We start from the raw sequence: 26,557 nt of genomic DNA, 5'->3' as shown, positions 1-26,557 counted from the left end.
TGTCCTTTGCTAGTCACAAAAGTATAGGGATGCAGCTATTCCCTCCAAAAGCTAAATTGCATCTACACCACATGAAGGATAAATCCAGTATACTCGAAGTATGGACATCTGAAATGAGAACTTGATTCTACTACAGCATTCCTAATACCTGACCCGGAAATTATATTCACTACATCCTACTCGAAGGCATTCTTGCATAGTGACCCAGCTCAAACAGCATATTTCACTAACAGCTCTATTTATAAGATACGTAGACATATATAAGGGAATACGGATGCGTTTACAGACGGTTGATTAACATAGTATTCTAGTCTATTTCACTGCAATTTCTGGGAAACTGAACTTTTTTCATTTATGCTGACGCTGCTTGACTCTTCATGAAGAGAATCACGAGCAATGATCCCCTGAAGCTTGACTGAAGCTATTAAAATAGCTATTAAATAGGAGTAGTGTTTTTTTTTTTTTGTGGGATTTTTTTTTTTTTTTTTTAAGAAGTGGAGAAGAAAAGCCTTCCAAAGGCAGCTGCAAATGTCCTTGTCACTCAGAGGGAGCCGTAACTGTGATTTATGGGCTCTGCTCGCCAAAGCTTCAGGTGCGTGTTTACAATGATGACATTCTGAAACAAGTCAGGAAGTTTCAAACCATACCCCTTTCCCACCAAACTAAATCTTTTCTGACACTCACATCTTCCAAGTATTGCCCATGTTGGAAGCTTGAAAAATAACTATCGGGTGGCGGGATACTGGGAGCATGATGTGAGTCTCTCTTTCCAAGTCACCACCTTAAATTCATTTTGTTCCTACTCTTAGAAATAGTCAAAAAGAGCCCTATAGTGACAATATAATAAACCAATCTAATTTTAACGCAGTGGGATTAGAGGGCTATCTTTTTCTCTCCGGCCTCGTTCCCTGTCTGTACATGGCAATAACCCCACAGATCTTAACTTCAACCATGTTCATAACACCGTCTGTGATGTTACTTGTGCCTAGACAACTGAACATCATTTGTGCCCATGTGCAGACAGTCAAGATCACCTGTCACTTTTGTGGAAGACACTCATAAAATTCATAAGACACCTGCTATTACAAACACTAGGTTAACAACTGAGCGTGACTTCCAATGTTCTCAGAAAGTCTGATCACACAATACATCATCAAACGATAGCTTTCCATCTGAAAACTTCAGTTTCCTCTTAGCCAAATTGGCCAATAGGCTGGATCCTTGCAGAAGGAGCTCTTACGGTCACGGAGGTTCTCGGAAACATGGAACGATCCCACCGCTCTCAGATGATTGAAAACTACGCAAAACTAGGTTGGTTCCTACTCAGGGAGGAGTTGAGAAGAGGGAAATTTTAAGGCATAAATAATATAAAAGGGCACACATTTTAAGATACATTCATAGGACATCACTACTACAAAAAATAAATAATGATTTTCTCTGATTGGAACTCCTGTCCTTCACACAGTCCATCCCCGGGCCTGTTTTGTGCAGTTACTGGCTTGAAGTGGGAACATGACTGGTCATTTGCATACTCTTGGGTTTCTTAGTGTCACTGAAGGACCCCTGCAGGGCTGTCTAAAGGAATGCCAGGAGGAGACCAAGTGGCCTTGTCAGTACAGTCCTTGGACACGTGTGGCAAAATAAGAGGATTCCAACTCAAAATTTTGTTCTCTGTTTCTGAATGGATGCAGCTGTCTCCTGAAAAACAGAAATTTGGGAGCATTATGAAATCAGAAAGACGGATTTTTACAAAACAGTCTCACAACATTACTTTGAGCAATAAAGAAAGAATAATGGGCAAAGACAGAGCCCTATAGATATACTGAGTTTGACTTTGAGAAAGTAGGTTTCAAAGATTCAAAATAAGGTTGAGCTCTCATGAATAGTTGTACAATTCATCTGAGAGGTCTAAGCAAACCCCTTAAAATCCCACAAATAACCACTTTAAGAAAGGCTACAACCCCAGAAGCACCTTAAATAATAAAAGAGGCCCACGATCACAAAATACATTCTTCCAGCAATTCTACTGCTCAAGCACAAACCAAATCAAAGCCTATTTGGATTTATTCTCCAAAATGTAATGGTATTAACAGCCTGAGATGAAGGATGTAACCGAATTTCACAGAATTCCTTAATATAGTCAACTTTTTTGAAGTACCCAATACCCCCACCCAGTATTTAAGAAATACATGAGTTGATCACAGAATGTTCTGAAAGTAACTTCCCTCACATAGGTCTCAGCTAACTGAACACTAGCTAGAAACTTAAGATTTATTAAGGTATCCTGGGGGGCACCTGGGTGGCTCAGCCGGTTAAGCATCTGCCTTTGGCTCAGGTCATGACCCCAGGGTCCTGGGATCAAGACCTGCATCGGACTCCCTGCTCAGAGGGAGCCTACTTCTTCTCCCTCTGCCCCTCCCCCCCTGCTCATGCTCTCGAGTGCACACGAGCTCTCTCTCAACTAAATAAAATCTTTAAAAATATATACACACATATATACATAATATATATATATGGTCTCCCAGTACCTCTATTGAATTCTACTGTATCTTCTGTGCACTCAGAGTTGATCTCATGTCTACTGTCCTGACAGCAAGTATGCTCAGCTGGTCTTGGTGCCATGTCATCTTTGAAGCTCTCCTCGGGTGACTGGCCACAGTCGGGGACTGTGGAAGCCAGACATGCAAGCATCTTCATGTGACTGAGGGGCTTCATTTCCAAACCATCCTGGGGATAAGGTACTACCGCTGGGACCACAGGAAGGGGGCTGCTGCTGAAAGTGCTGTTAGTTTTGGTGAAACACCTACAAAATACAACCAAAAGAAACAGAACTGTGTCTAAAGGGGTCAATAATTAAAACATGCCTATTTTGAAATACCATTTAGTATTTTGTAATCATAGGTTCTTAAGAAAGATTAGTGCTTAAAAGTAAGGAAATGACTATGATTTGAAATATCAAGAACTCAAAATTACAGTTAAAATGGACTAGAGCAGGAGAGTGCACCACTTAAGAATAAAACCGTATGTAGGGTGCCTGGGTGGCACAATTGGTTAAGTGTCAGACTCTTGGTTTCAGCTCAGGTTATGATCTCAGGGTTGTGAGATTGAGCCTTGCGTCCAGTTCCATGCTGGGTGTAGAGTCTGCTTAGGACTCTTTCTCCTTCCCCCTCTGCTCCTCAGCTCCCTCTGATAAACAAATAAATCTTAAAAAAATAAATAAATAAAAGAAAACGATATGTGAGGACCTATCTCACAGGCTTCCTTTGCCTTGGTCCACTGTCTTAAGTTGTCTTAATTTCATAATTAACTGGTTTCTAAATATAGCCCACAGAAGAAAAAGGCCATTGACAACTGGAAGGAAGGGGGGAGAAAAAGAGGAAGAAGAGAACAGAAAGCTAAGAAACGTATGGTCACATAAGAGGACTAATCTTATGAAAGCCAACAAACACACACCACTTTGAAATCAGATAATATGCTCCCTCTCACCCTTGAGAAAAACACTACATGGATTAGACATTCAAAATCCAGGGTTTGTTTATTTAAAAATTTTTTCTTTGCAGAATTAGTTGCTAGAATTTATTAGCAGTGAGCATTTCAATCCTGCCCTACTTTTACTTCCTACCCTTATCTAAGATATGTATTTTCTTTTTTTTCTTTCTGTTCTTCATACTGGATCATTTCTATTTATCTTCTAGTTCACCGATTCTTTTTCTGTTGTCTCTGACCTGCTCTTAAGCTCATTCAGTAAATTTGCCATTCCAGTTAATTGTACTTTTCAGCTTTGGAATTTCCATTTGGACTTTTTTATAGTTTCTATTTCTTGGCTGCAATTCCTTATATGTGAATTGTGTTTATCTTCCTTTAGGTATCTGAACATATTTATAATAACTGCCTTACATTACTGCCTGCTAATTGTGGTATCTGTGTCACCTCAGGGTCTGTTTCTATTGACATTTTTTTCACATGTATCACATTTTCCTATTTCTTCACTTGTATAGGTTTTGTTTTTGTTTTTACTGGTTTTCCCTCTAATTTTCTGGTTGTTCATGAACTCCATCTTGAGACACCTTCTGTTTGGGTACTTGATCCGAGATTGAAGAATGCCGTCCAGCAAAAATCCATGAACGAATGCCAGACATTGTCTTTCAAGGTTAGCTTTATTCAGTTTCTGCCTGCTTTTGGTTATTCTCCAAACTTTCAAATGGTCCAGATTTCATCATTATTACCTGTGGATGATTGAGCTATTCTATCATTAACAGAAACTGGAATTACAAAAATGTATTTTTCATTTATATAATTACAAGAAGAGTCTCAGGAAGATATTTTATTTGGTTTTAATTTGGGCATGCTAGGTAGAAAAGATATAGCACTGACTGCTAGTATGATGGAGCTACACAATATCAGGGAATAAAGATAAGAATTCTTTGGATTTCCACCTTTTTAACATGGAATGAATGGTGCCTCATTTCTGAGGCACATGAAAATCAGTGCCAGTAAAAGGAAGTCCATGTTACTAGCATCTCTGTTGGTTCAAGTTATTAGAAATACCAAATGCTAGGCAAGAAGAAAGATCTGAACCTGAAAGAGAAAAAGATAATCTGTTAGTAAACCAGTTCCTTAATTTAAGTAAGTCCAAAATTAGATTAAAATAGAGAAATATACTTACTATACATTTAGTGAAATTCAGATACTTGTCACCTGAAATGAAAACAAAGGAGGTGAAGAATTTGTATAGAATAGTTGGAGTACAGAATTTATAGGGCTATATTTTAAGTTTCAATAATACAGAAGTATATACCTGATTAAAATAAAACCTAACCATTCCTATGCATGTCTTCAGTCAATAAAAAAGGAAGGAAGCACTATTATAGAAGGAAGTTTGCTGAAGGCAGAGACAGAGCACTGGGCAGGATAGATCATGATTACAGGAGAGTATGGCATTCCTTATTTGTCCCATTCTCCAGTTTATTCAACTCTGAATTTTAAAGAATGTTTTAATGTTAATGTTTTTTTAATGTTAATGCTCTCCTTTGCCAGCACCCTAATGCTGACAGCCACCACTAATCTCCTGACAGCCATTTAATAATGTCTGTGTTACTGGGCTTTTTCCTTCTTGGATTTTGTCAGGTCTCTTCCATTGTCCCTATACCCAGGGAACCGGAGATTCCCCATGAATGCATTCAATTCATGGGAATCAAATACAAACTCTAAGTAAGGTATTTACCCAAAATGTGGGGCATGGTCAGAGGCAAAAACAAAACAAAACAAACAAAACAAAACAAAACAAAACAAAACCAAAAAACTCACTAAAAAACCCACTTTTCTGAATTCAGATACTACTAATGAAACTTTAATAGATATTATCCATTTATTTAAATAACCTTACCTAGAAGAACCTTTTATTCTAAAAGCATTTGCTGAACAATTTCTAAATGTCAGACACTGTGGCAGACACTAAAAATATAAAGGTAAATACAGCAGATTTCTAGCTTCCAGTCAAGTGGAGGAGACAGACAAGTAAACAAATGGTTACAGTGTGATGCAGTGTTATATAAGAAGATATAAAGGGCGCTGTCAGCACTCACCTGGGAGATGGGTAGTACATGTGTGGCTAATGAGAAAGAGCACTTCTCATGTGACCAGCTAAAGGCCAGTGTCTATTCTTTCCTACTAGTTCAGACTCAACTGACTTATAGCCAAGGAAATTACATTAGGTAGCAATTATAGAGTTAGAGAATAAAAAGGATTCTGATTTCCCAAAACCAGAAATATCTCTGGTCAGGAGAATCTATATGGCTACCATGGTTTGTTAGAAATAACTTTTAAATTAAATTAAATTAAAAATTAAATTGCTGGTTTCTGGCTATGACTGATCAGTTTATATCAGGACAGCTCTCCTGCCAAGGACAACTAAAAAGGATGGAGACATTTTTATTTTACACCTGTTGAAGTCATCCGAGGGCAACTACCAAAGCAAGCAGTTGAATAGCTGAGATTCCAGAGAGAAGGTAAATGCAAACCTAAGTTGCAACATCACTTTTTCTCTTGCGGCATTTGCCCATTTCAGTGCAAAAAGAAAAGGCTGAGACGTCAAGCTGAAGGTGGTGGCTGCAAAGCTAAGGAGCCGAGCAGGACTCCTGGTACTTTCAGGGTGTCAGAAGATAGAAATTGGCATTCAGAGCCTTCTAAAGAGAAAAGACTTTCGGTGGGACCCTTGAAGGCTTAAGCTATAAAAATAATGGTGAAGCAGAAACAAGACAACGCTTTTACAGATGCTGAAACTCAGCAGCAAAATGGCTCTGTTCCTGATTGGGTGAAAGTGATCGCCCCTTGCCAAATTGCCTGCTAAAAGCAACCCTTTCTGGAGGAAGAAAACCTCCTCCAGAGCCTCTTGGAGTTTTTATATGCAATTTCCAGAATTCATAAAAAATTACCAGGCATATCAAGAGAAAGGAACAAGTGAAAAATAAGTGACGCATATACTGAGTTAGAAGACAAAAACTTTGAAAGAGCTGTATGCATATATTCAAGAAAACAGATGATAAGACAAAGAATTTTAGTAGAGACCTAGACTCTAGTAATAATTAATATTTGGGATTTCTACACTAAAAAGTAGAATAACTGAAATTGAGAACTGCATACATGCGGTAAAGAGCTAACTGGGCACAGTTGAACAGCAGTCTGCTGCACATGAAGCAGGAAATGCACAACATTTAGACTGCAGTACAGAGACAAAAAGGATGGGAAACATAGAAGCTTAAAAGACATATGAGGCATCACGAAAAGCTCAGAAATATATATAGTTGGGAGTCTCTGTGAAGGAGAGAAAATGAAATGGGACAGAAGCCATATTTGGAGACATAAGGGCTAAGTATTTGCTAAAACTGATGAAAGTGCCAGCACAGATTCAAGAAGTCCGATGAACCCCAAGCAGAATAAATACAAATACTATTACACTTTTTTTTTAAATTTTTATTTATTTATGATAGTCACAGAGAGATAGAGAGAGGCAGAGACACAGGCAGAGGGAGAAGCAGGCTCCATGCACCGGGAGCCCGATGTGGGATTCGATCCTGGGTCTCCAGGATCGCGCCCTGGGCCAAAGGCAGGCGCCAAACCGCTGCACCACCCAGGGATCCCACTATTACACTTTTGAATGTGATTAATTAAACTGCTGAAAGCAAAATACAATGTGAAAATCATGAAAGCAGCCAGAAGAAACAGATATTATTACTCTGAAAGGGAACAATGCTAGCTGCACAGATGATTCTTCACCAGAAATGACAGAAGCAACAGTGCAGTGTCATTAAAGTACCAAAGAAAGTAAATGCCAGCCTAGAATTCAATAAACAGTAAAAAGGATCCTTCTAAAAGGAAGATGAACTGAAGACATTTTAGACCAAAACACTGGGAAAATCTGTCACCCTTAGACCTGTACTATATGAAACATCAGAGACAGTTTTTCAAGTTGAAGGAAAAGATCGCCAGTACACGCAAGAAAGGAAATACAGAAAGGAAAACAACGAAAAAAGGTGGTGCTGGGAATTCTGAATAAATATTGACTTCAAAAAGCAGTAACTGTAATGTCTTAGGGGATTTTAAATATTTGTAGAATGAAAACCCCTGACAAAAATAACACAAAACCCTAGAGAAGGAATGGAGTTAAGATGGTCTAGAAGTGTTAAAGTAGTAATGTATACGGGATTCTGATTAAAGTCATAATCTCCAGCACCAAGCACACAGTTCATGGCACACAGCAGGACCTCGAAAATGCTGAACTAATGAATGTTAAAACATTAGATTTTTTTAAATACCCTTTTTCCTAAGCAAGTAAATTCATTATAGTGGGGGTAAGGGAGCAATGACTAAACTAACTGGAAAATACCTCGTAATACTTTGTTAACACCCAGTACAAAGGTAAGACACGTCCATTAAAGTGAGAATGAAGAGATACACTTACCCCTGAAGATTCCTGTATCACTATCGTTCTTATTTCTGTCCTTGTTCAACACTGGCTCTGTTGTCCGGGTTTTCTTTTATCTGTTGGTTTCAAACTTGTCTGATTTAAACTTCAATCCCTTGAGGACAGTCAGTGACTGTCGTCAGTGTCAAAGCTCTTAAAATAGTGAGACACACAGCTCGCACAGTCAGGTCCTCAAAAAAAAAAAAAAATTCCCAATGGTGATGGTGTAAAATAAACTAACTGAGCTTCTGGCTTGCTGCCACATTTCTCTGCAAGAATCTGGAAGTAACACAGAGGTCCTAGAAACCCAAAAGACCAAAAAGTGTTGTCAGGTCAGAAAGAAGAAAGTTTTCATTTAAAAGAAGCAAAGTTCAACTATAGGGAAAAAAAAATAATACTTGCCAGAACTAGGAAAACAAGGAAGTTCCCTAAAAACAAAATATCATAAATTAATGATTTGTTTAGGGCGATAGAAGATGAATGAAATTTCATAATGTTAACATAAAATAACGAAGACTCACCGAATGATAGTAAGAAGTCTTCAAGTCTTCTGTTTCTTTCCTTTTAGTTTCTTTTTTTCTGCTCATTTCTTTCATTCAAAGCCAAGGATGAGATTTTAAAATGAGGTGTGAGGGCAGCCTAACAGTTTGAGTGTAAGGCACCCCTGCAAGGCAGCAGTGGTGACTTACATGCGTGGGGCAGGAATGAAGAGGCGGCCAAGACAGAGGAGCATGGCCAACCGTGATGGATGATAACCTGGCTCTCTGCACTGGAGTCAACACACAGATTAAATACACAGATGTTTTAAAAGAAATGACACGTATTTAATAAGAAAAAAAAGGTACGAGTGTACTATTCCCATTTCTTTGATATCTATTTTTTAGATAACTTGAAACAGATGACAGCAGCTGTTTACTGCTGTTCTGAATCGTGATTCTCTCCATTAACAGAATGGTGTTGACCGTAAGATCACACTTTGAGTTAGATTACCCGCTTTTCAACAGGATAAACCAAACTGATTTAAAATTTTCTAGTATATCAAATCCTAACTCCTAATCATCAGGAATTTAGATAACCACATGCAAATAATTTTGTTCTCTGCCAGGTACCTACATGTGTTGTGGCATAAAAATGGCTTCAGCTTGCAGATTACGTGTTAAGATATAAGCATAGTGGACAAAGTATGAAAGAAAGAAAGAAAGAAAGAAAGAAAGAAAGAAAGAAAGAAAGAAAAAAGAAATAGGGGCACCTGAGTGGTTCAGTGGGTTAAGTGTCTCAGGTCACGATCCTAGAATCCTGGGATCGAGCCCCATGTCGGGGTCCCTGCTCAGTGGGGAGCATGCTTCTCCCTCTGCCCCTCAGCCCTGCTCATGTTCTCTCTCTCTCTCCTTCACTCACTCTCTCAAATACATAAATACAAATGTTTATAAAAAAATAAAATGTAGAGAAATAGAATACCTGTTCTGAGGAGAATCAGGAATATAGCATGTGAAAACAATTTTACTGATTAACACTTGAACTAAAATTTCTAAAGCTGTCAGGGAATCACACAAAAAATATCTGTATACAGGTAAACTTCAATGACCCAAATCTACAGACAGTGAGAGACGGAAGAAGTCAGATGAGTATATCTGTAAATACATGACATTCATCAAGATGCTCTCACAGTGCACATTTTACAGTTCATGCAGCCACAAAGAGTTTGTAATTTCACTGCCTCGGGCTTCTCAAATAACCCTTCAATTACAGTTATTATTGGCTTAAGGTAGAGTGAAAGTTTTCACTGAGTTGTCTCTGGCTCAATGAAACTACTTTTCTTAATTTTAAGTTTAAAAACATTGAGTAAATAGAACTCTGGGCATCTTGCCATGTACAAAAATGTGTGCTAAAATGAATTCAGGTGGTCTGCGACCTGTTAGTTTACTAAGATATCATTCAGTTAACAGGACAGACCTGACAAACCTGTAAGAGAGAAAAATGACTATTCTAGTGTCGTAAGAATAATATTCTTTAACCAACCATCTGAATAGCACACACTGGGAAATCAGAGATTGGAGTAGTGGCAGAGGACTGTGCTTGGATGAATATGTTGCTTTAGTATTTGACTAAATGTATTTTGGACTTCCCAGTAAAACTACCTAGGACCTCTGAAATATCTCCTAGCCAAGTGTTCCATTTCGGTTTACACAGTTGGGTATTTGTTCAGCGTGATTACATACAGAATTGCTCCGATTAGATACTTGTGTAAATTGTGCATTAGTTTTCTTCTTTTGATTGTCCCCAGAGGGCAAAGACTCACTATCCATCACTCTCCTGGGTGTGTGATACTTATGCTCATGAGGCTGTTCTTGAGACTTCTGAAACAGCCACATCATGGTGGTGGTTTAATGTTCAGCTCATTTGTTTCCTCTTGCCTCAGTGTCTCTGTCATTTTGCTGACCCAGCCCTTATTTCTGGAGGCTCATCAGTTACTATGCAACAGAACCTGAGGACACTCCTCCAGGGCCATGAGGGACACTGTCCTCCATTCTCATGGTATATTCTTCATCGGATGCAATGACCCCAGTCTCAGAGTGGGAGTTGCCCTCTGGGAATTAGTTTACTGGTAATTGTCACATAGTAGGTGACAATAAATGAGTGCATTACTGAACGTGACAAGTGCACATGCACGCTCTCTTACAGATAAAAGACTAAAAAACACTACCCTTACCACCGGATTTCCCGACAACGGGCCCTCTTTTCTCCATCTTAGAAGTACAAAAAACAGAACTTCCCCAAAAGGAAGGTACTGATCAATTTTACAAATTAGACATAGTGTTTTGAAATTTTTTCCTTAGGGAATTAGGCAAGATTACCAGAGCTGGAAAAGGAACCAAGTCTTAGGTTTTGTGTGTTTTCTGCCTTTGGTTTTTATGGCTAGTTCTCAAGTAGCTACGTGATCAGCAACAGGAGATGGATGAAGTCATAACAAATTCACTTGCTAGGGGAAAGAATTTAGACGTACTCAACAAGTAGTCATTTTCATACTTAACAAACCAGCTGGGTAGCTCAACTCGCAGGCCAGAAAGAGCAAGTACTATAATGAAATGTTTGCATGCTCATCTCTACACGCTATTTTTATCTACATAGATCCGACTGATGTGGAAGGTTCCAAGCTGGTGAAAGAGTGTCCCCAAGCGCAGTAACACACAGGCTTTCCAGGTCCTCATCAGGCAAAACTTTGGAGATCATTCATAGTATCTGTGCTTCCTAGGCACTAAGTAATTTTATTCCTCCTTTTGACCATCAGTGAGGTATAGCTTGCACTATTTTTCCCAGATGGATTATATATGCATTTTTCCAAGTTGATTTTTACTTAGCTACTTCCTGCCCACTTCCAATCTCTCTAGGACCCTTCATTTCTTGTTCCTTCCTGATGGGACCTCTCGGTTCGTGGGTCTGTTTATTCCATCAGTGTCCTCTCTACTCTTTTACAAATTATCAAGACTGATGGTAAACAGGCGGGATTTAACGTCAATCCTTTCCCATTAAACTAGCCAAGTAACTGACAATCTCCAGCTGATTACATATCCAGAACTGCGCCACTGCCTCTTAAATTGAGGAGAGGAGGAGAGGAGGAGGATGGAAAGCTTTTGATTTATTTCATTAAAATCTGTTACATTCTTGAGATGCATGAGTATTTCTCAATTAAGTCTTTAGTGTAGGGCTCCCCACAAAGCTGCATTATGTATGCCTCCTTCTAGCTGTCATGGTGAGCTATTACATAACACTCTTAAAACGTGAAAAGGAAAACAAAACAAAACGTGAAAAGGGTTCAAATTAACTGAATACGGTTGAAGCGGGCAGTCATTTACAACATGCCACAAAAGTGCTAGAATCAAACAGAACTCCATAGATTGCTGGAGTGCACATTCCCCACTCTTCCTTGTTCTCAATTTTTCACACCAGTACTCCAATTTAGATGATAAAGATGTTTTCTCTCCAGATAGTTATTATCGCAACAGAGGGATGATAAAAGGGGTCTAAGGCTGGCACTGACTTGTTCCTTAAGAGCCCACTCCCCAAAATACATTTAAGTTTAAACCCAAAAAGGCAGGGCAGGACACTGTGCTGGTACGACTGTGTGGGGCACAGGCCCCAAGCAAGACTGCCTCAGTTCCTCAGTTCTTAGGCATCTGTGGAAGATGACAGCCACCCAGGGTAAAGGTAAGTTTAATAAGGTGTCTAACAGGATGACTCCCGGGGCACTTGGGTGGCTCAGTGGTTGAGCGTCTGCCTTTGGATCAGGGAGTGATCCCAGGGTCCCGGGTTCGAGACCCACACTGGGATCCCTGCAGGGAGCCTGCTTCTCCCTCTGCCTATGTCTCTGTCTCTCTTTGTGTGTCTCTCATGAATAAATAAAATCTTTTTATAAATAAGTATATATATATATATATGTAGAGAGAGAGAGAGAGAGAGAGAGAGAGAGAAATAAGTATTTATCTGAAAGAGGGAGAGAGTGAGCACAAGGCGGCAGGTAGTGGGGAGGTGGGCACAGAGTGAGAGGGATAAGTAGACTCCCCACTGAGCAGGGAGCTCAATGTGGGACTGGATCCCAGGATCCTGACCTGAACTGAAGGCAAATGCTTACTGACTGAGCCACCCAGGTGCCCTTAAGTTCCTTGTCTCTATGACTATGACCATGGCAATTACCTTGCCATCCATGCTTGAAAATTCTATTCATTTTGAAACTTCCTTTTTTTCTAGATTCCTATCAGTCAATGGCCAAATCTCCAAGACCGATCACTTCTGTCTTTTTTTTTTTTTAATTGGCACTTCCTAAATCTCTCAAACCCATCTACTTCTCTCTGCCTCTCCTGCAATCATCCTAGCACACGGTTTCTCCTCTGGACTACTGCAATTAGCCATGTCACTGGTCTCCTGTGCTAATTTATTCTCCAACCTCCATCCAGAATGTTCTAGCACAATGCTGTGCTACTTAAAAATCTCTTGCTGATTCACCATGGCTCTGTATGACCCGCTTTCAATCATATTTCACTTCTGACCCCTTTGCTTGCAAGGTTCCTAAATACTCCCACTCTAGGGGCACCCGAGTGGCTTAGTTGGTTAAGAATCCAACTCCTGAATTCAGCTCAGGTCACGATCTCAGGGTCACGGGATTGAGCCCCATGTCAGGCTCCATGTTCAGCAGGAAGTTTGCTTGAGATTGTGTCTCTCCCTCTGCTCCTTCCCCACCCCTCTCTAATAAATACACAAATCTTAAAAAAAAAATAGATTCTCACACTGGAGCCTCCCTTGTCCCTTCCTTTCTACATCCATTCCTTGCACAGAAGCTAAGGTCTTCATTATAGAAACCATCAAACTGGTTTCCTACCTGCAACCCCACCTGTGTACAGCTACCACTAATCAAGTATAAACACATCTCTTGGAAACACGGCTCCCCTTCTCAAAAATCTTCCAGAGAAATATGATGCAATTATTAGTCCATTGTTTTTCAACATTTAACCAATATCCCCCACTTTTGATAACGTAAAAAAAAAAAATCTCATATCCCTCCCTGCACCTTTACTATTAAAACAATAAGGATCTTTTCCATTCCTTAAATGTAAAACTACAAGATCCAATGTGCTTCCTTAAGCCCTACTCACTGTACTTAGAGCTCTGTTGTGAATCACTACGATTAAACTATGGGCTCTCTGCAGGTGGGACCTGGGTCAGTACCCTGTATATGGCAGGCACCCAACAAATGTTTATTAAATAAACTACTAAACCATGACATTCAGAGTCATCCATGACATAAACTCTGTCCAGCTTTCCAATTTATATCCTGCTACCCTATTCTTGAACTTCACTAGCCCAATTATTCCAGTGGTTCTTAAAACATGGTCCCATGACCAGCAGCTGCAGCATGAGTGGGAATTCATTGGAAATGCAAACTCTCAGGCCCCACCCTGTACCTACTGAATCAGAAACTCTAAGGGTAGAGCCCTGTAATCTGTGTTTTCACAAGCAACTAATTGATTCTAATGTATGTTGAAGTGTGATAACCATTGAACCACACTATCAGCATACCTTGGGGATAATGAAGTTCACTTCCAGATCACTGCAATAAAGCAAATATCACAATAGAGGAAGTCAAATGAACTCATTGGTTTCCCAGTGCATATGAAAACTTATGTAAAAAAAAAAAAGAAAACTTATGTTAACATTATACTATAGTCTATGAAGTGTATAATAGCATTATGTCTAAAGAAACATGTACATACCTTGATTAAAAAATACATTATTGCTAAAAAATGCTAACCATCATCCGAGCTGATAGTGAGTCATAATCACTGATCAGGTCCCTATAAACAGATATAATAATGAAAAAGTTTGGAATATTGCAAGAATTACCAAAATGGGACAGAGACAGAAAGTGAGCAAATGCTGTTGGAGAATGGGCGCTGATAGACATGCTTGGTGCAGGGCTGCCACAATCCTTTGATATTTGAAAAAACACGATACCTGCAAAGTGCAATTAAAGCGGAGCACAACAAAACGAGGTATACCTGTCTTCACCCGTAGGTAAACCCTCATGTAACTTAATTGAAATTATGCCTTTTTTTGTGTACTCATTAGTTTGGCATTAGGAAATGCAAATTTATTCTTAGTAATGTCAATATTCTAAAAGTGTAAATTGACTAAAATTGTGCATATGCTGGGAGCAAATCATGTGTCATCTACCTCAGCATTCAAAGCTTATTACAGATTTTGCCATTTGGGGGTCTTGAGGAAAGACACCTGTTTTCAATTTCAAAGTGAAAAGAGTTAGACACTTTACATTTAATGATGCCAATTTTCCAGAGATGAAGGCAGGTACTTACTGATACTTATCGGGCCAATCATTAAGTATCAAAATCACATAATGGCTCCTGGGAGCCAGGTGTGATGTCTGGCTAACCTTGGAGGCAATGCAGACAAGTCAAGACTTGCCCTAAACAGGTAGACTCTCATGCAGGAAAAAGTCAGTTTAAGCCAGGGAGAAACAGAAGCTGGGTTTCTCAAGCTAAAGAGAATGCACCTATGTTCCCAGATAAAAGTAAAAGCCCCAAACATAAAATGCAAGAAGTCATCGACTTGAAAAATTAACAGAAATATAACTTTCCATTTTCTTAAAGGAAAAAAACCCCCTGTGTAACAAAAGCCCTCAATACTATACACATATATTCACTCACACACACTCACTCATACATATACACAAACACACACACAAACACACATACACACAAATGGCCATGATCGTATATGCAAGATGATAGATACTGATTATATAAGTTCTTTTAAGGAAATGGGATGTATTTTTGGTACCACAATGATAACTTCATCATAAAGACGTGATTAGCAGCAAATTATCAAAATCTATCATCAGAGTATGTCGGGATGATTTTTACATTTCCTAGGGCAATTTTCCATTTTTCAGATAAGGATATAGCCACAGAGAGATTATATAACTTTCTCAAGATCACAGATTCAAGCAAAGGCAAAGCCTCTTTCTACTTATTCTTAGGCCAGAGGATCCCTTACAACATCTCTCTAACACCAGCGTTGATGGAGATCGGCTGATGGTCACAAGAACCACAAAGGAAAATACATGATATTTTTAGGTGATACCATTTGTTTTAATTAAGTCTATTTGATTACTTACCAGGTGTATGAAGCATCTTTAGCATGTTCCTAACTGTGATAAAGTCTACAACTGGCTCAGGACAAAAATATGACTTCCATTTTATAAATATCTTAAAATTTAGCTCGGGTCAGAAAGAATTTTTAGAAATGTAATGAACAATCTTAGTACACAAAATAGGTGGATGGCTCTTGCTAACACAGACCCCCCTAAGAGGGGCTAAATAAACGATTATAGACAAATCTCCAGTAAGTTTTATTGCTTTTGCTCTGCAACTCTCAAAACACATGTTGAAAAATGTACTGTTAATTCTATAGTTAACCTGGCTATTTCCAAGTTCTGGTTTTGATAACCTCCAGACACAACACTTAGCCTTGTCATTAATTAAAAAAAGTATAGGTCCCACCCCATTTCAATAATGAAATAGCCAAACCCCAGTCCATACTCATTATTTTATGCACTAACTTTAACACAATTTTTAAATTGTAGAGTTTTAGAGCTGGGGAGGGCTTCTGAGACCATGTAACCCGATACCATTGTTACCGGAAAAAAAGAACTAAAGTTTCTGACGGATACAACTTTAATACAACAGAAACTCTGAAAATCTTTTGGAGTTACTATATATATAGAGGCAGCCTGAAAGCTTCCTGGATATTGTCAAAATTTAAGTGGAACATGATACTCCACATATTTCTATCTTGTTTGAAATACTGTGAGTACATGTGGCTCTTATGGTATTTTAAAAACTCCTCAAATTAGAAGTGGGGGGAAAAAGTGAGATTCTGCTACTTAATTATCACAAGGATTTAAGAATAATAAAAAAAAAAGTACCATAATCCGGTAAGAAAATTTTAGTAATATTACTATATATACATTCCTTTATCCACAGGACTTGCCCCCTAACATTCAGAGTGTTCTTATCATAACACGGAGCAGAAAAGAACAGGTGAGAAGATAAAATCTGTATACAGAGAATAGCTCTCTTTTAAGTACTTCTCAAGCATCAAACCTTTTAATACCATCTCAGTGAGAAACGACATCTTTAATATTGTCCATCCACCTAAAGACACCAAGGCCCAGAAAGCCAAAAATTGTAAGGCAGGGGGCGCCTGGGTGGCTCAGTTGGTTAAGCATCTGCCTTCAGCAAGGGTCCTGATCCTGGGCTCCTGGGATAGAGTCCCATGTCAGGCTCCCTGCTCGTGGGGAGCCTGCTTCTTCCTCTCCTCCCTGCTCATGCTCTCTCACTCAAAAAAATAAAATCTTAAAAAAAGAATTGTAAAGCGGGGCCAAAAAATTAGTAATGGCCTTACACTTCAGTCTCCATATTCTGAGATTTATGTCTTACTTAAAATTTCAAGAACGTCCTTTGGTGAAGGTGGGGTGGGGGGGTAGTAAGAGTCCTACCAGGCTGTGTTCCCAGCAACCTGAGCAAATACAGGGCCCCGTACCTGTTGTTGTTTCTACAGTTTCGACAGTTAACGCACTCCAACGGGTCTGTCTGCGGCACTGCTGTGTACATTCCACCACCCTGGTCAGGAAGGGAGCAGAAGGAAAAAGAAAAATACACGTCGTGAAGATATCACACACCAGTCACCCAACAGCCCCCAGTGGAAGAGCCAGGCCAGGGAGAAATGGGCTACACGGCCTATTTTAACCAACCCCTGAACAATGCTGTGCTGGTCGCTATTTACCAATATTCACAATTGAGTTCTGCACAATGTTAAAACCATACTCTACACACTAACTGCCATGCTTTTGCTCCAGATATTTTCTTCCTGGAAGGAGCCACAGAAATGGAGAAATTTACTCACTTCCCTTTCAGGCGTTCAAATCTCCTGGGCCCCAAATACACACTGTACATTAGAACCTCCTGTCCATTTTTACTTTTCTAGCAGTCATGGAAGAATTTTACATGATGCCAGTTGGAGAAATGGGGTGGAAATCTGTTTGAATGATGTCACAAGATAAACCCATCTTCATTTTCCTGTAATTATTTCGATTAGGTCTGTTCACTTGACTACACCAAGTTTTAAAACATGTTATATTTTTCCAGATGGAGTAGATTCTCAGCCAGCAATGACTTGGAGGGGAGGATTAATATTTTGATGTTGCTTTTGGCGGAAACTGCCCAGCAATTAAGAAAAATGCCCGGATTAACACATACCTCACTGTAAAAGGCTTGCTTGACATATACAATGTCAAGAGTTCTTCAAAACTCATGTTCAGAATTGAACCAGCCTTTTGGTCAGAGGAAAAATTCTGCTTTCAGAGGAAAAACAGCAGAATCGAATTTGATAAGGGGAGGAGAGGTTGTCACACTGCACCCAAGCCCAGAGCAGCTCTTCAAGGTTAAGGAAAGTTCAGGCAATTGTTTTTCCCAGAATACTTTCCATTTCCATTCATCTCATAACAACAGCCAGAATCTAAGCAAACCAAAAGCACTGAAAATGTCTCTCAACATTCCTGATCCAACTAGCAACAGGAATTTTTAAGAAAACATTGAGAGAAAGAAGATCCTCTGTGACGTTCAGTCTGTGAGTATAAGCTCCAAAGCTTCACAAAATGAAGTTAACCTATGGGGTAATATGCTTACTCGAATCACTAAACACATCAAAGTGTTTTCAATGATTCTTTTAAGATCGCCAGTATTTTTTAAATTTCTCCATTTCCTCCCACCCGGAAAAGACAAGTAGGAAAACTAGTGAGTATAAACCACAGATGATAACCTCTAAAATTGTACACCTAAAAAGGGCAACTATTATTTAAATAGCAATTCTTTGTTCAAAAAACCCCAAACTGCTGTGTCCAAATCCTCGATCAAATGTCAGATTTATTTTTTTCTTCTTATGGAAACAGCAAGTGCTACTCAAACCTTAAGCTCTCTCCTTTAGTTTCTTGGACAATGTCAGTAGTTTGGACTAGGAATGGTGACAAAAACAGTTTAGAAAGTCTGAATATAAGCCATGTCCTTCCACATAAAATAATGAAATCATTATTCTCTTTTGGTAATGAGACACACTCAAGCAAATTAGGTATTTTTCTACAAAACACTAAGACTAGATCATATGAAATCCCATCAGATGTCCAGCTTTAAGATACAAATATATATTATAGTTTTTTTCTCCAAATGTAATATTTTTAAATAAATCTTTGTTGAAGTTGAGGATGAAAAAACTCTAAACTTCTAATTTTAGCACCTTGTGGGTTACGGCAAATTTATCTGTAATTAGAACAATGATAAAAACCTCAACGAGCGCTTAATATGATCAACTAAACATATGACCTATTTGATTGAGAAATAATGTGGATGCATATCCAAACAGCATCATAAATCAAACTTCCTAATGCACAGAACCTCTTTAACCAGCAGAAATGTAAAATATGCTAGTCATTCTATTCCCATTTCAAAAATTAAACTATATCACCGAGTTATCTCTGAAACAAAGTATTTTTCAAGGCCTATCCTGTAGTTAAGAAATACTAGTATCATAAAAGACAAAAATCTTACAGGCCACAACCGTACCACACATTGGATACAACAAACAAAAGAAACTCACTATGGGGCAGAAGTCACAATCTGGTGGCCTGTGGACTTGTTCCATGTGGCCTACACAATGCTTTCAAAAATTGGAATTCATTGCCAATGTGTATAAAATCTGGCAATTTTTCCTAGATTTACAAGATGTCTTGAAAAATCAGAAAGCCTGGTAACCCCAGGCCCTCCATTCTGCATGCCAACAACTGGAGTGAGTTGCAGCTCTCCAGATTGCTATTGCCTCCACTGCTTCTGTCTCATTCTCAACTTGCTTTGCTCAGTTTCACGATCTGCCTGACTCCTCTAGGCATATGAGTTTTCAGACTTTGCTCTAAATAAAGCAAATTTAAAGTATTGGGTCCACTCTACACCCAATGGTATTTCCAATTCTCAAGAATAACTTCCAGCCAGATTGTTACCAGTATTCCACTTTCACTGTGAAATAATTTTAAAATATAAACCAAATTGATGAATGTAACTATCACCTGACAATAGAAAGCTCACCAAGATTACTCTACATGAAGGGGTTGCCAGTAATACATACTATTTCCAGTTCAACAAACCCGTGAGGTTTCTATGACAAAGGCCAAACAAGTAGGCCAGCCCTGTTCTTGCTCTCTGGCACCACGGGCACAGGGAAGCCTTATCTATCATTAGGTCTCTTACATTTACTAGGTGACGAGGATGTTCAAAATCCATATGCATCCTGGTTAGTGAGCCTGTGTGCCCTGAGTAAAGCCCTCCATTTAAGCTTCCATTCATGATTCCATTGACTCCATTAGGGATCTTATGGTGAAGATGGGAGCAGCCATTGCTGAGACCTCCATTGCTTATGAGGCTTCCATGAACATTCCCATTTATCCGGTTTGTGCCAGGCAGAGTAGTGTATTCTACCATCTGCCCATTAATATCTGACCCCTGGTAGAGATATCCTGGAGGGTCATACTCTGTTAAGAGAGAAAAAAAAAAAAAGAGAGAGAGAAAAAGTAAGATAATGAAAAAGACAATCTTCTTACATAGGCAGTTTTATTAATAAACCCCTAAGAAACTACAAATACACTAAAATGAAATGCCTTAAATGTGTTCACTTAAAGTCTAATTATGAGATATGCTTTAAGACAGTTATTGCTCTTTCCTTGTTGAAGATAGCTAGGAACTCTGAGTTAATTAAGGCTTTGTTAATGGGAAGAGAAATTAACCAGAGAGAAATTACTCAAGAGAATTAATAAATCATGCAAGTTGAAACTATCTAAGTACTGGCAACACTAAGAAAAAGTATTTAAACTCCCACACACTTCAAAGTGCCGAGAGAACAACAACAAAAGGCAAACTTAAGGTAGGATATTTTCAATAGTAATAAATAGCACTTTTTTTTTTTTTTTTTTTACACAACACTTTCAGATGAAAGGATGCAGTTGTGTACACATTCACTGACTATCAGCTCCTTGGTTAATACAGCCCATGTGAAAGGTGTGGGGTACTAAAGGCCAAAGGCTAATTACTCCATTTCCGTATATTAAAAGCACTTAAATAGTTGCCTCAGTGTTCCAATTTCCAGAGGCACGCTTGCTAGATATATTTAGAAAAAAAGTGTAATAGCCCTGAGAAAATATAGCACCTAAGTTGCACAGGACTTGTTGGCAGAGTTTTGTTAAATTCTTCAAAGGTATTAGAGCATGTCAAGACTAGATTAGGTGTCCTTCTTCCTATTACTGAACGTCTTGCACAGGTGAGTTATTGTCAGCATACCTGCTTATCTTTTCCATTAAACTATAAGCTGACAGGGCAGGGACCAGGTTTACATTTTTACCATTGCATCCACACTGTCTAACAGTGCCAGGCATATCAAAAATAGTCCATGAGTAGCTTCTGAATAAATGACTGAATGAATATTCTACCCTAGATTTCCATCTTTGAACACATGACCAAGTCACAAAGGAAAATGACCTTTGCCAGATTAATCTTGCCCAGAAAAGGAGAGCAACACTTTTCTTTTAATGATTCATCACACACTCACACAATTAAAGTCAATGACATTGAAACCATTTAGGAAAAGACCCAATCAAATGATCTCCAACCCTTTCAGCCTGGTACCACCACCACCACCATCTCTCTCCATATCTCCTAGAAAGCACCAATTCAGTAAAAATAAATCACCTTTTCTCCCCCCGGGCTGTTAGCTTGGATTCTCTTATTCTGGGGTCAAAGGGGAAACCAAAAAACCTTCTCCCACTAAAGACTAATGATTCCCCTATCTTTTAATAGCTGGGAGAACAAGAAAGGTAGGGAGGGAAGGTCAGAGAAAAAGAGGGAAGAGGGGTTCATCATCTGTTTTCATGCAGCACCTCACTGACAGCACCAGCATTCCATTACTAGAGACACTTAGTGGGGAAAGGTGCCAGTCTGGAGCTGTACTGACTTTGGGTACTGAAGCAGGACCATGGTACCTTAATGTGTGTCATTCAGTCACAGTAACTTAGACAAGTATTCCTTTCCCCCTCATTTCCAGACTTTTCTATTCCTGTTGACAAGACTCGTACCAGTACGAAGGTGTTCTTGCAACAATTCCAAAGCTCATGCTTCAAGAACTCATGCTCTTTGGTGGTCTGACAAAGCCAGAGTTTCCCAGCACTAAGCCAGCTATTTACTTAAGAGACCTGCCTGGTTTTGGCTTTGTTGTTTATTTCTACTGGGCGATTTAATGTGATGCTCCACTTACTCTGGTTGACAGCTAGAACAGTTTTAAAGTCACCTCCCCTGAATGAAGAGTATCTAATGTGTTTTATACCATGACACTAACACACGGAAGTCTTAGAGATCAATATTCTAACAATATTTTCCTACTCATCTTCACAAAAAGACAAGGACATATTTACGAATGGCTTACTCTGTATGGTGTTTTGCTGGCGGTTCTTCCACAGGCACATTGCAATGAAAACCATGAGAATGAGGACCATCACACCTAACACACAGCCAACTATCAGATACAACATATCGCTGCTCCTGGCGGGGCTGGTGGCAGGCCCAACATTTCGTCCACTTCCTGAAGAATTTGGAGGGGTACTCAAGTCTTTGACAGGATACTCAGAAGCTCCAGGAACACGTTTCACTAGTTGACATATAAAAGAAAACATGATGTCAGAGTGAATACAGACTCTATGAAATGGTTTACTCTCTGAAGGAGGTCTGGTTAGGAATACAAGCCAGTCTGTTTACACTTGTTACTGAGATGATCTGACCACCAATGAGTCACAAAGAGGACTCAAAAGTTTAAAAATCTGACGTGCCAAAGTCTTAGTCCACAAATTCTAGAGAAATCATAAAATCAGAGAAACAAATACCCTTGGTCTAACCCAAAATGCTATATGATAATCTGCCCGGTTGTCCCTATAGAAGACTCCCAATATTTCAACTTACAGATGAGACAAAAACTCCTTTCTGTGTGACATACTTTGAGCTGAGTAAGATTCAAAATTAGAAATGTTATGCCACTTTTATGTGATTGATATTAAAGGTATGACTTTGAGCCATTCAAATAATTATATACGATTCCAAAAACCTCACACTTAATATTAAGTAGTCCAAAACCAAAAACCTTTGGAGTCCATGTAAACGCAGTTCTTCTACCTAATTCACTGATATTCTGGAAAATAGTGACCACAAAAGCTAATAACAGATGCGACTCAAGCCCCATTTTCTCTGTCCTCGAATAACATGTTCTTCATGCTTTAAATGCCAAAGCAGCAGAGCATAGCGGCGGATAGCCCTGTCTCTGGAAGCAGACTGCCCAGGTATATATTCAGTTCCACCACTTATAATTAGCTGTATGACTTAAACCTCCAGGAACCAGGGTCTGCATGTGGGAACTAGAGATAAGACTAAAAAATTCTATCGTAAGGCTGTAATAAAGAATAAATGAGTTGATCATGTAAAGCACTTAGAACAGAGCTTGGCACATGGCAGTGCTCAACCAATTTTGTTACTGTTAGGTATTATATCATATTTCCTGTTATGGCTCTTAACAACCCACTGGAGCAGAGTGATCCTTAAAAAATTCTACTTCAATAAACATTATGTTGGGGTTCAACTTTCTAGCACCTTTATGCAGAATAGAGTTAGGAATCCACAAAGAAGAGCCCACTTTTTAAAGGGAAGAGGTCTTCAACACTGCAAAGTGGATAAATACTTGGCAGAGACTCAAGGAAATTCCTACTTCAGGTGGTATTTTGGATTAGATAATTCCAAGGTCCCTGCCAATTCTAAAGAAAACAAATGACTTTCTGAGGCAACGTGGATGCTGCAGATCATACATTAAAGATCACGATGACCCGTGGGGAAGTCCGTCAGGTTTATTCGCTCTTCATTTACTCTTTATTTATTCATAATTCTACCAAGCTTGCTGATTTTGCTAGCCTCTGCTAAAGCTGAAAATTTCTGTGGTGGATGGTGAGTGAGGCAGATGCATCAACATCAACAGGGAGAGAAAGCTAACTCTAGGAAGAAGGAGAGGAGGAGAAAGAAGAAAAACAGAAGGAAGAGGAAGGAGAAGAAGAGACTTAAGAACATGAAACAAGACTGGTGCAATGAGATACAAAGAGAAGCCAAAGAACCAAAGAAAAACTATGACAGGCTATGATCTGTTAGGGCACGGGGAAATGGCTGGCCTCAACACCTCTGTCATTCCCAGAAAACCTTATTGAATTACTAAAGATAAGACAATCATTGTTCCTAACAAGAACCTTGACTCATTTCTTTAAAAACAGAAATGGTGTATCCTACAATCTCTTTCCACAGGCTGGAAATTGTGTAATATCTTTTAGAAAGTCATTCAATATGAATGGTTAGGTATTTTCATCTGTCAGTGACCTGGAAGTCTGTAGGTAGAACCTTTTATTTCCCAATCAATTAATGAGGCATGCTATCACAGACACGGCTAGCCTCTAACGCTACTTAAACAATACAGTTACTACACTGCTGTCTGTGTTTTGTGTTTTGCCTGGCTAGATTCTTAAAGGTCTTGGGGGCAGAGACGATAAATTTCATTTTTATTTAATTTTGCCCCAAGTATCACAACACTCTAGAGGCAAGTGAGAAACGCCCATTAACAAAGCAGTGACTAGTACAAAAAGCCCCTCAAATATATACTAACCAAAGTAAACCTAAAGGTCCATGCATATGTATGCTTAAATGTGGATTTAATAGGCGGGTTTTGCAGCAGAAACACGCATGACTTAGCGTTAAAGATGAAAAACTATGTCTTGTCTTTACAATTCAATTTTTCTGAGCCCTAGTTTCTTCATTTTTAAGTCAGCACATAAAATCACCTGGAGCCTGGCCCACTCAGCAGGCTCTTCCTCCCACGCTCCTCAGAGGCCCAAATTCATTCAGCTGTCCACTCGAACCCCACTCGAGTAGCTCCTGACCAATCATTCCATTGTAGGGAATGGTCTGGACTGAGTGCTGACCACTGAGACTAATGGGGGTGGGGGACCAGTGAGGACTCTGGGAAATTTTCTCATGTTCTTAAAAACAGACAGAAGTCGGGGATCCCTGGGTGGCTCAGCGGTTTAGCGCCTGCCTTTGGCCCAGGGTGTGATCCTGGAGTCCCGGGATCGAGTCCCACATCAGGCTCCAGGCCCGCTTCTCCCTCCTCCTGTGTCTCTGCCTCTCTCTCTCTCTCTCTCTCTCTATCATAAATTAATTAATTAATTAATTTAAAAAAAACAGACAGAAGTCAAAAACAGTCACTTTTTCTGTCAAATTTAACTGAGACGGGACACAAGTTTATAAATAGCCACATTAGCTGTTTCTATTATTCACATGTACTATCGCCACCTTTAAAAACAGAAGATACTTTACAGTCCATCTACGCACGTAGGCAGAGTTGAGAATTCCAATTTAGCATTAGCGCACTGGGGATTCTGAACTTAACCACCGCACTTAAGCAGTAGACAGTGCTATGCATAACTGTCACTCCAGAAAGTTTCCACTTTAAGCGTACGAAGCACTTTTCCTTAAAATTATATTTTTGTTTTCCAGTATTCTAATTCCAGCAGCAATCTCAGAAATTATTCAGCAAATACTTCTACTCTATTCGTAAAGAGAAAAAAGAAGGTAAGTGACTTACTTGGTGTCACATGGGAATTCATGACTACGATCCATGCCTACATAAAGTATGTTTAAGACAAGTGCTCTAGCCAACTTATTATATTTTCTGTTGGGACAGTCTTAATGCCTGCACCTAGGAAATGGTCCAGAGCAGGTGCTTCCTTAGGGAAACATATCAAGAGTCAGAAGGAATAATGCAGAGTTTGAAATTCCAGTACTGTCTGGGGAAAAAGGAAGAGCTCCCATTTGTCTCCTACCTTTAGTTTCACAGATCATCACATTACTAAACTCGCTTTCTCCCCCTTCATTGAAGCACTGCATTTTAATATCGTAGGAGGTTTCTGGCTGCAGATGACCAATCATGTGCCACTGCTTCGAACCTAGAAAGGAAAAATAAAAGAGGAGCTTTACATAGCGTACGACCTGAAGGGTCATCTCAAAACGAGGCTGGAACAGCACATATCACTGTAGAGTCAGTCTGTGCAATGAAAACATCCTTAATAGAAGTATTTTGGTAATGCACCACAGATAAATAGCATTTCGGTTACATGCCAGGAAACAAAGGACATGAGGTACAATGATTGAAAGCTGAACCTGTACATTGGTAGCAATACTGTTTCATTATAAATAAATAATATGAATAATTAGCGGTGAGTCTTTTATAAAACATGTTAATTTTATGCATAGGTGAAATAAAAAAAAAAAAACCCTCAAATCCTCTGATGTTCCATTTTAGTCTAGCTAGTCAATCCAGTCTGTCCACCCACCAGAAAGGAATACTATAAGTGAGATCAGCAAATGGTGCCTTACCCAGGACAAGTGACCATGTAGTTACAAGACAGGTCTTACAGAAACTCTCAATCCTGGGGCACCTGGGTGCCTGGGTGGCTCAGTGGATGAGCATCTGCCTTTGGCTCAGGTCGTGATCCCAGCATCCTGGGGTGGAGTCCCACATGGGGCTCCCCCAGGGAGCCTGCTTCTCCCTCTGCCTATGTCTCTGCCTCTCTCTGTGTGTCTCTCATGAATAAATAAATAAAATCTTTAAAAAAAGAAAAGAAAACTCTCAATCCCACTGGACTGGACATGGTATGAATGGACAGATAAGCACATGCCTGAATTAATGGTTGAGAATAATCAAAAAGCAAATCTACTAGGGGAAGCTCTGGGTTCCTGCTCCCACTTCTTTTCCTTTGAGTCGGGGTCCCCAAGCCACACAAGTATCTCTAACAGAATGATTCTGTTGTCCATGGCCCACAGCCAATGGTTTCATTTAGAAACGCTCTTC

General features: G+C 39.4%; 1 protein-coding gene across 6 annotated transcripts in view; it reads right to left on the bottom strand.

Moving 5' to 3' along the window:
• Positions 1–444: 444 nt before the first annotated feature.
• The window catches only part of CDON (cell adhesion associated, oncogene regulated), a 98,049-nt gene continuing 71,936 nt past the window's right edge, over positions 445–26,557 (bottom strand). For all 6 annotated transcript variants that reach the window (XM_072729395.1, XM_072729397.1, XM_072729393.1 and 3 more), the window contains 6 exons: positions 25,530–25,652; positions 22,052–22,273; positions 19,831–20,111; positions 17,078–17,157; positions 2,529–2,803; positions 445–1,698 (listed from right to left, as the gene is read on the bottom strand). In XM_072729395.1, the coding sequence (XP_072585496.1) occupies positions 1,550–1,698; positions 2,529–2,803; positions 17,078–17,157; positions 19,831–20,111; positions 22,052–22,273; positions 25,530–25,652 (1,130 nt within the window). In that variant the 3' untranslated portion in view covers positions 445–1,549. The remainder of the gene's footprint in view (positions 1,699–2,528; positions 2,804–17,077; positions 17,158–19,830; positions 20,112–22,051; positions 22,274–25,529; positions 25,653–26,557) is intronic.

The sequence above is a fragment of the Vulpes vulpes genome, chromosome 12, assembly GCF_048418805.1.
Source record: "Vulpes vulpes isolate BD-2025 chromosome 12, VulVul3, whole genome shotgun sequence".
NCBI classification, from domain to species: domain Eukaryota; kingdom Metazoa; phylum Chordata; class Mammalia; order Carnivora; family Canidae; genus Vulpes; species Vulpes vulpes.
Note: the sequence above shows the minus strand (reverse complement) of the source record. Positions and strands in the feature narration are given on the sequence as shown.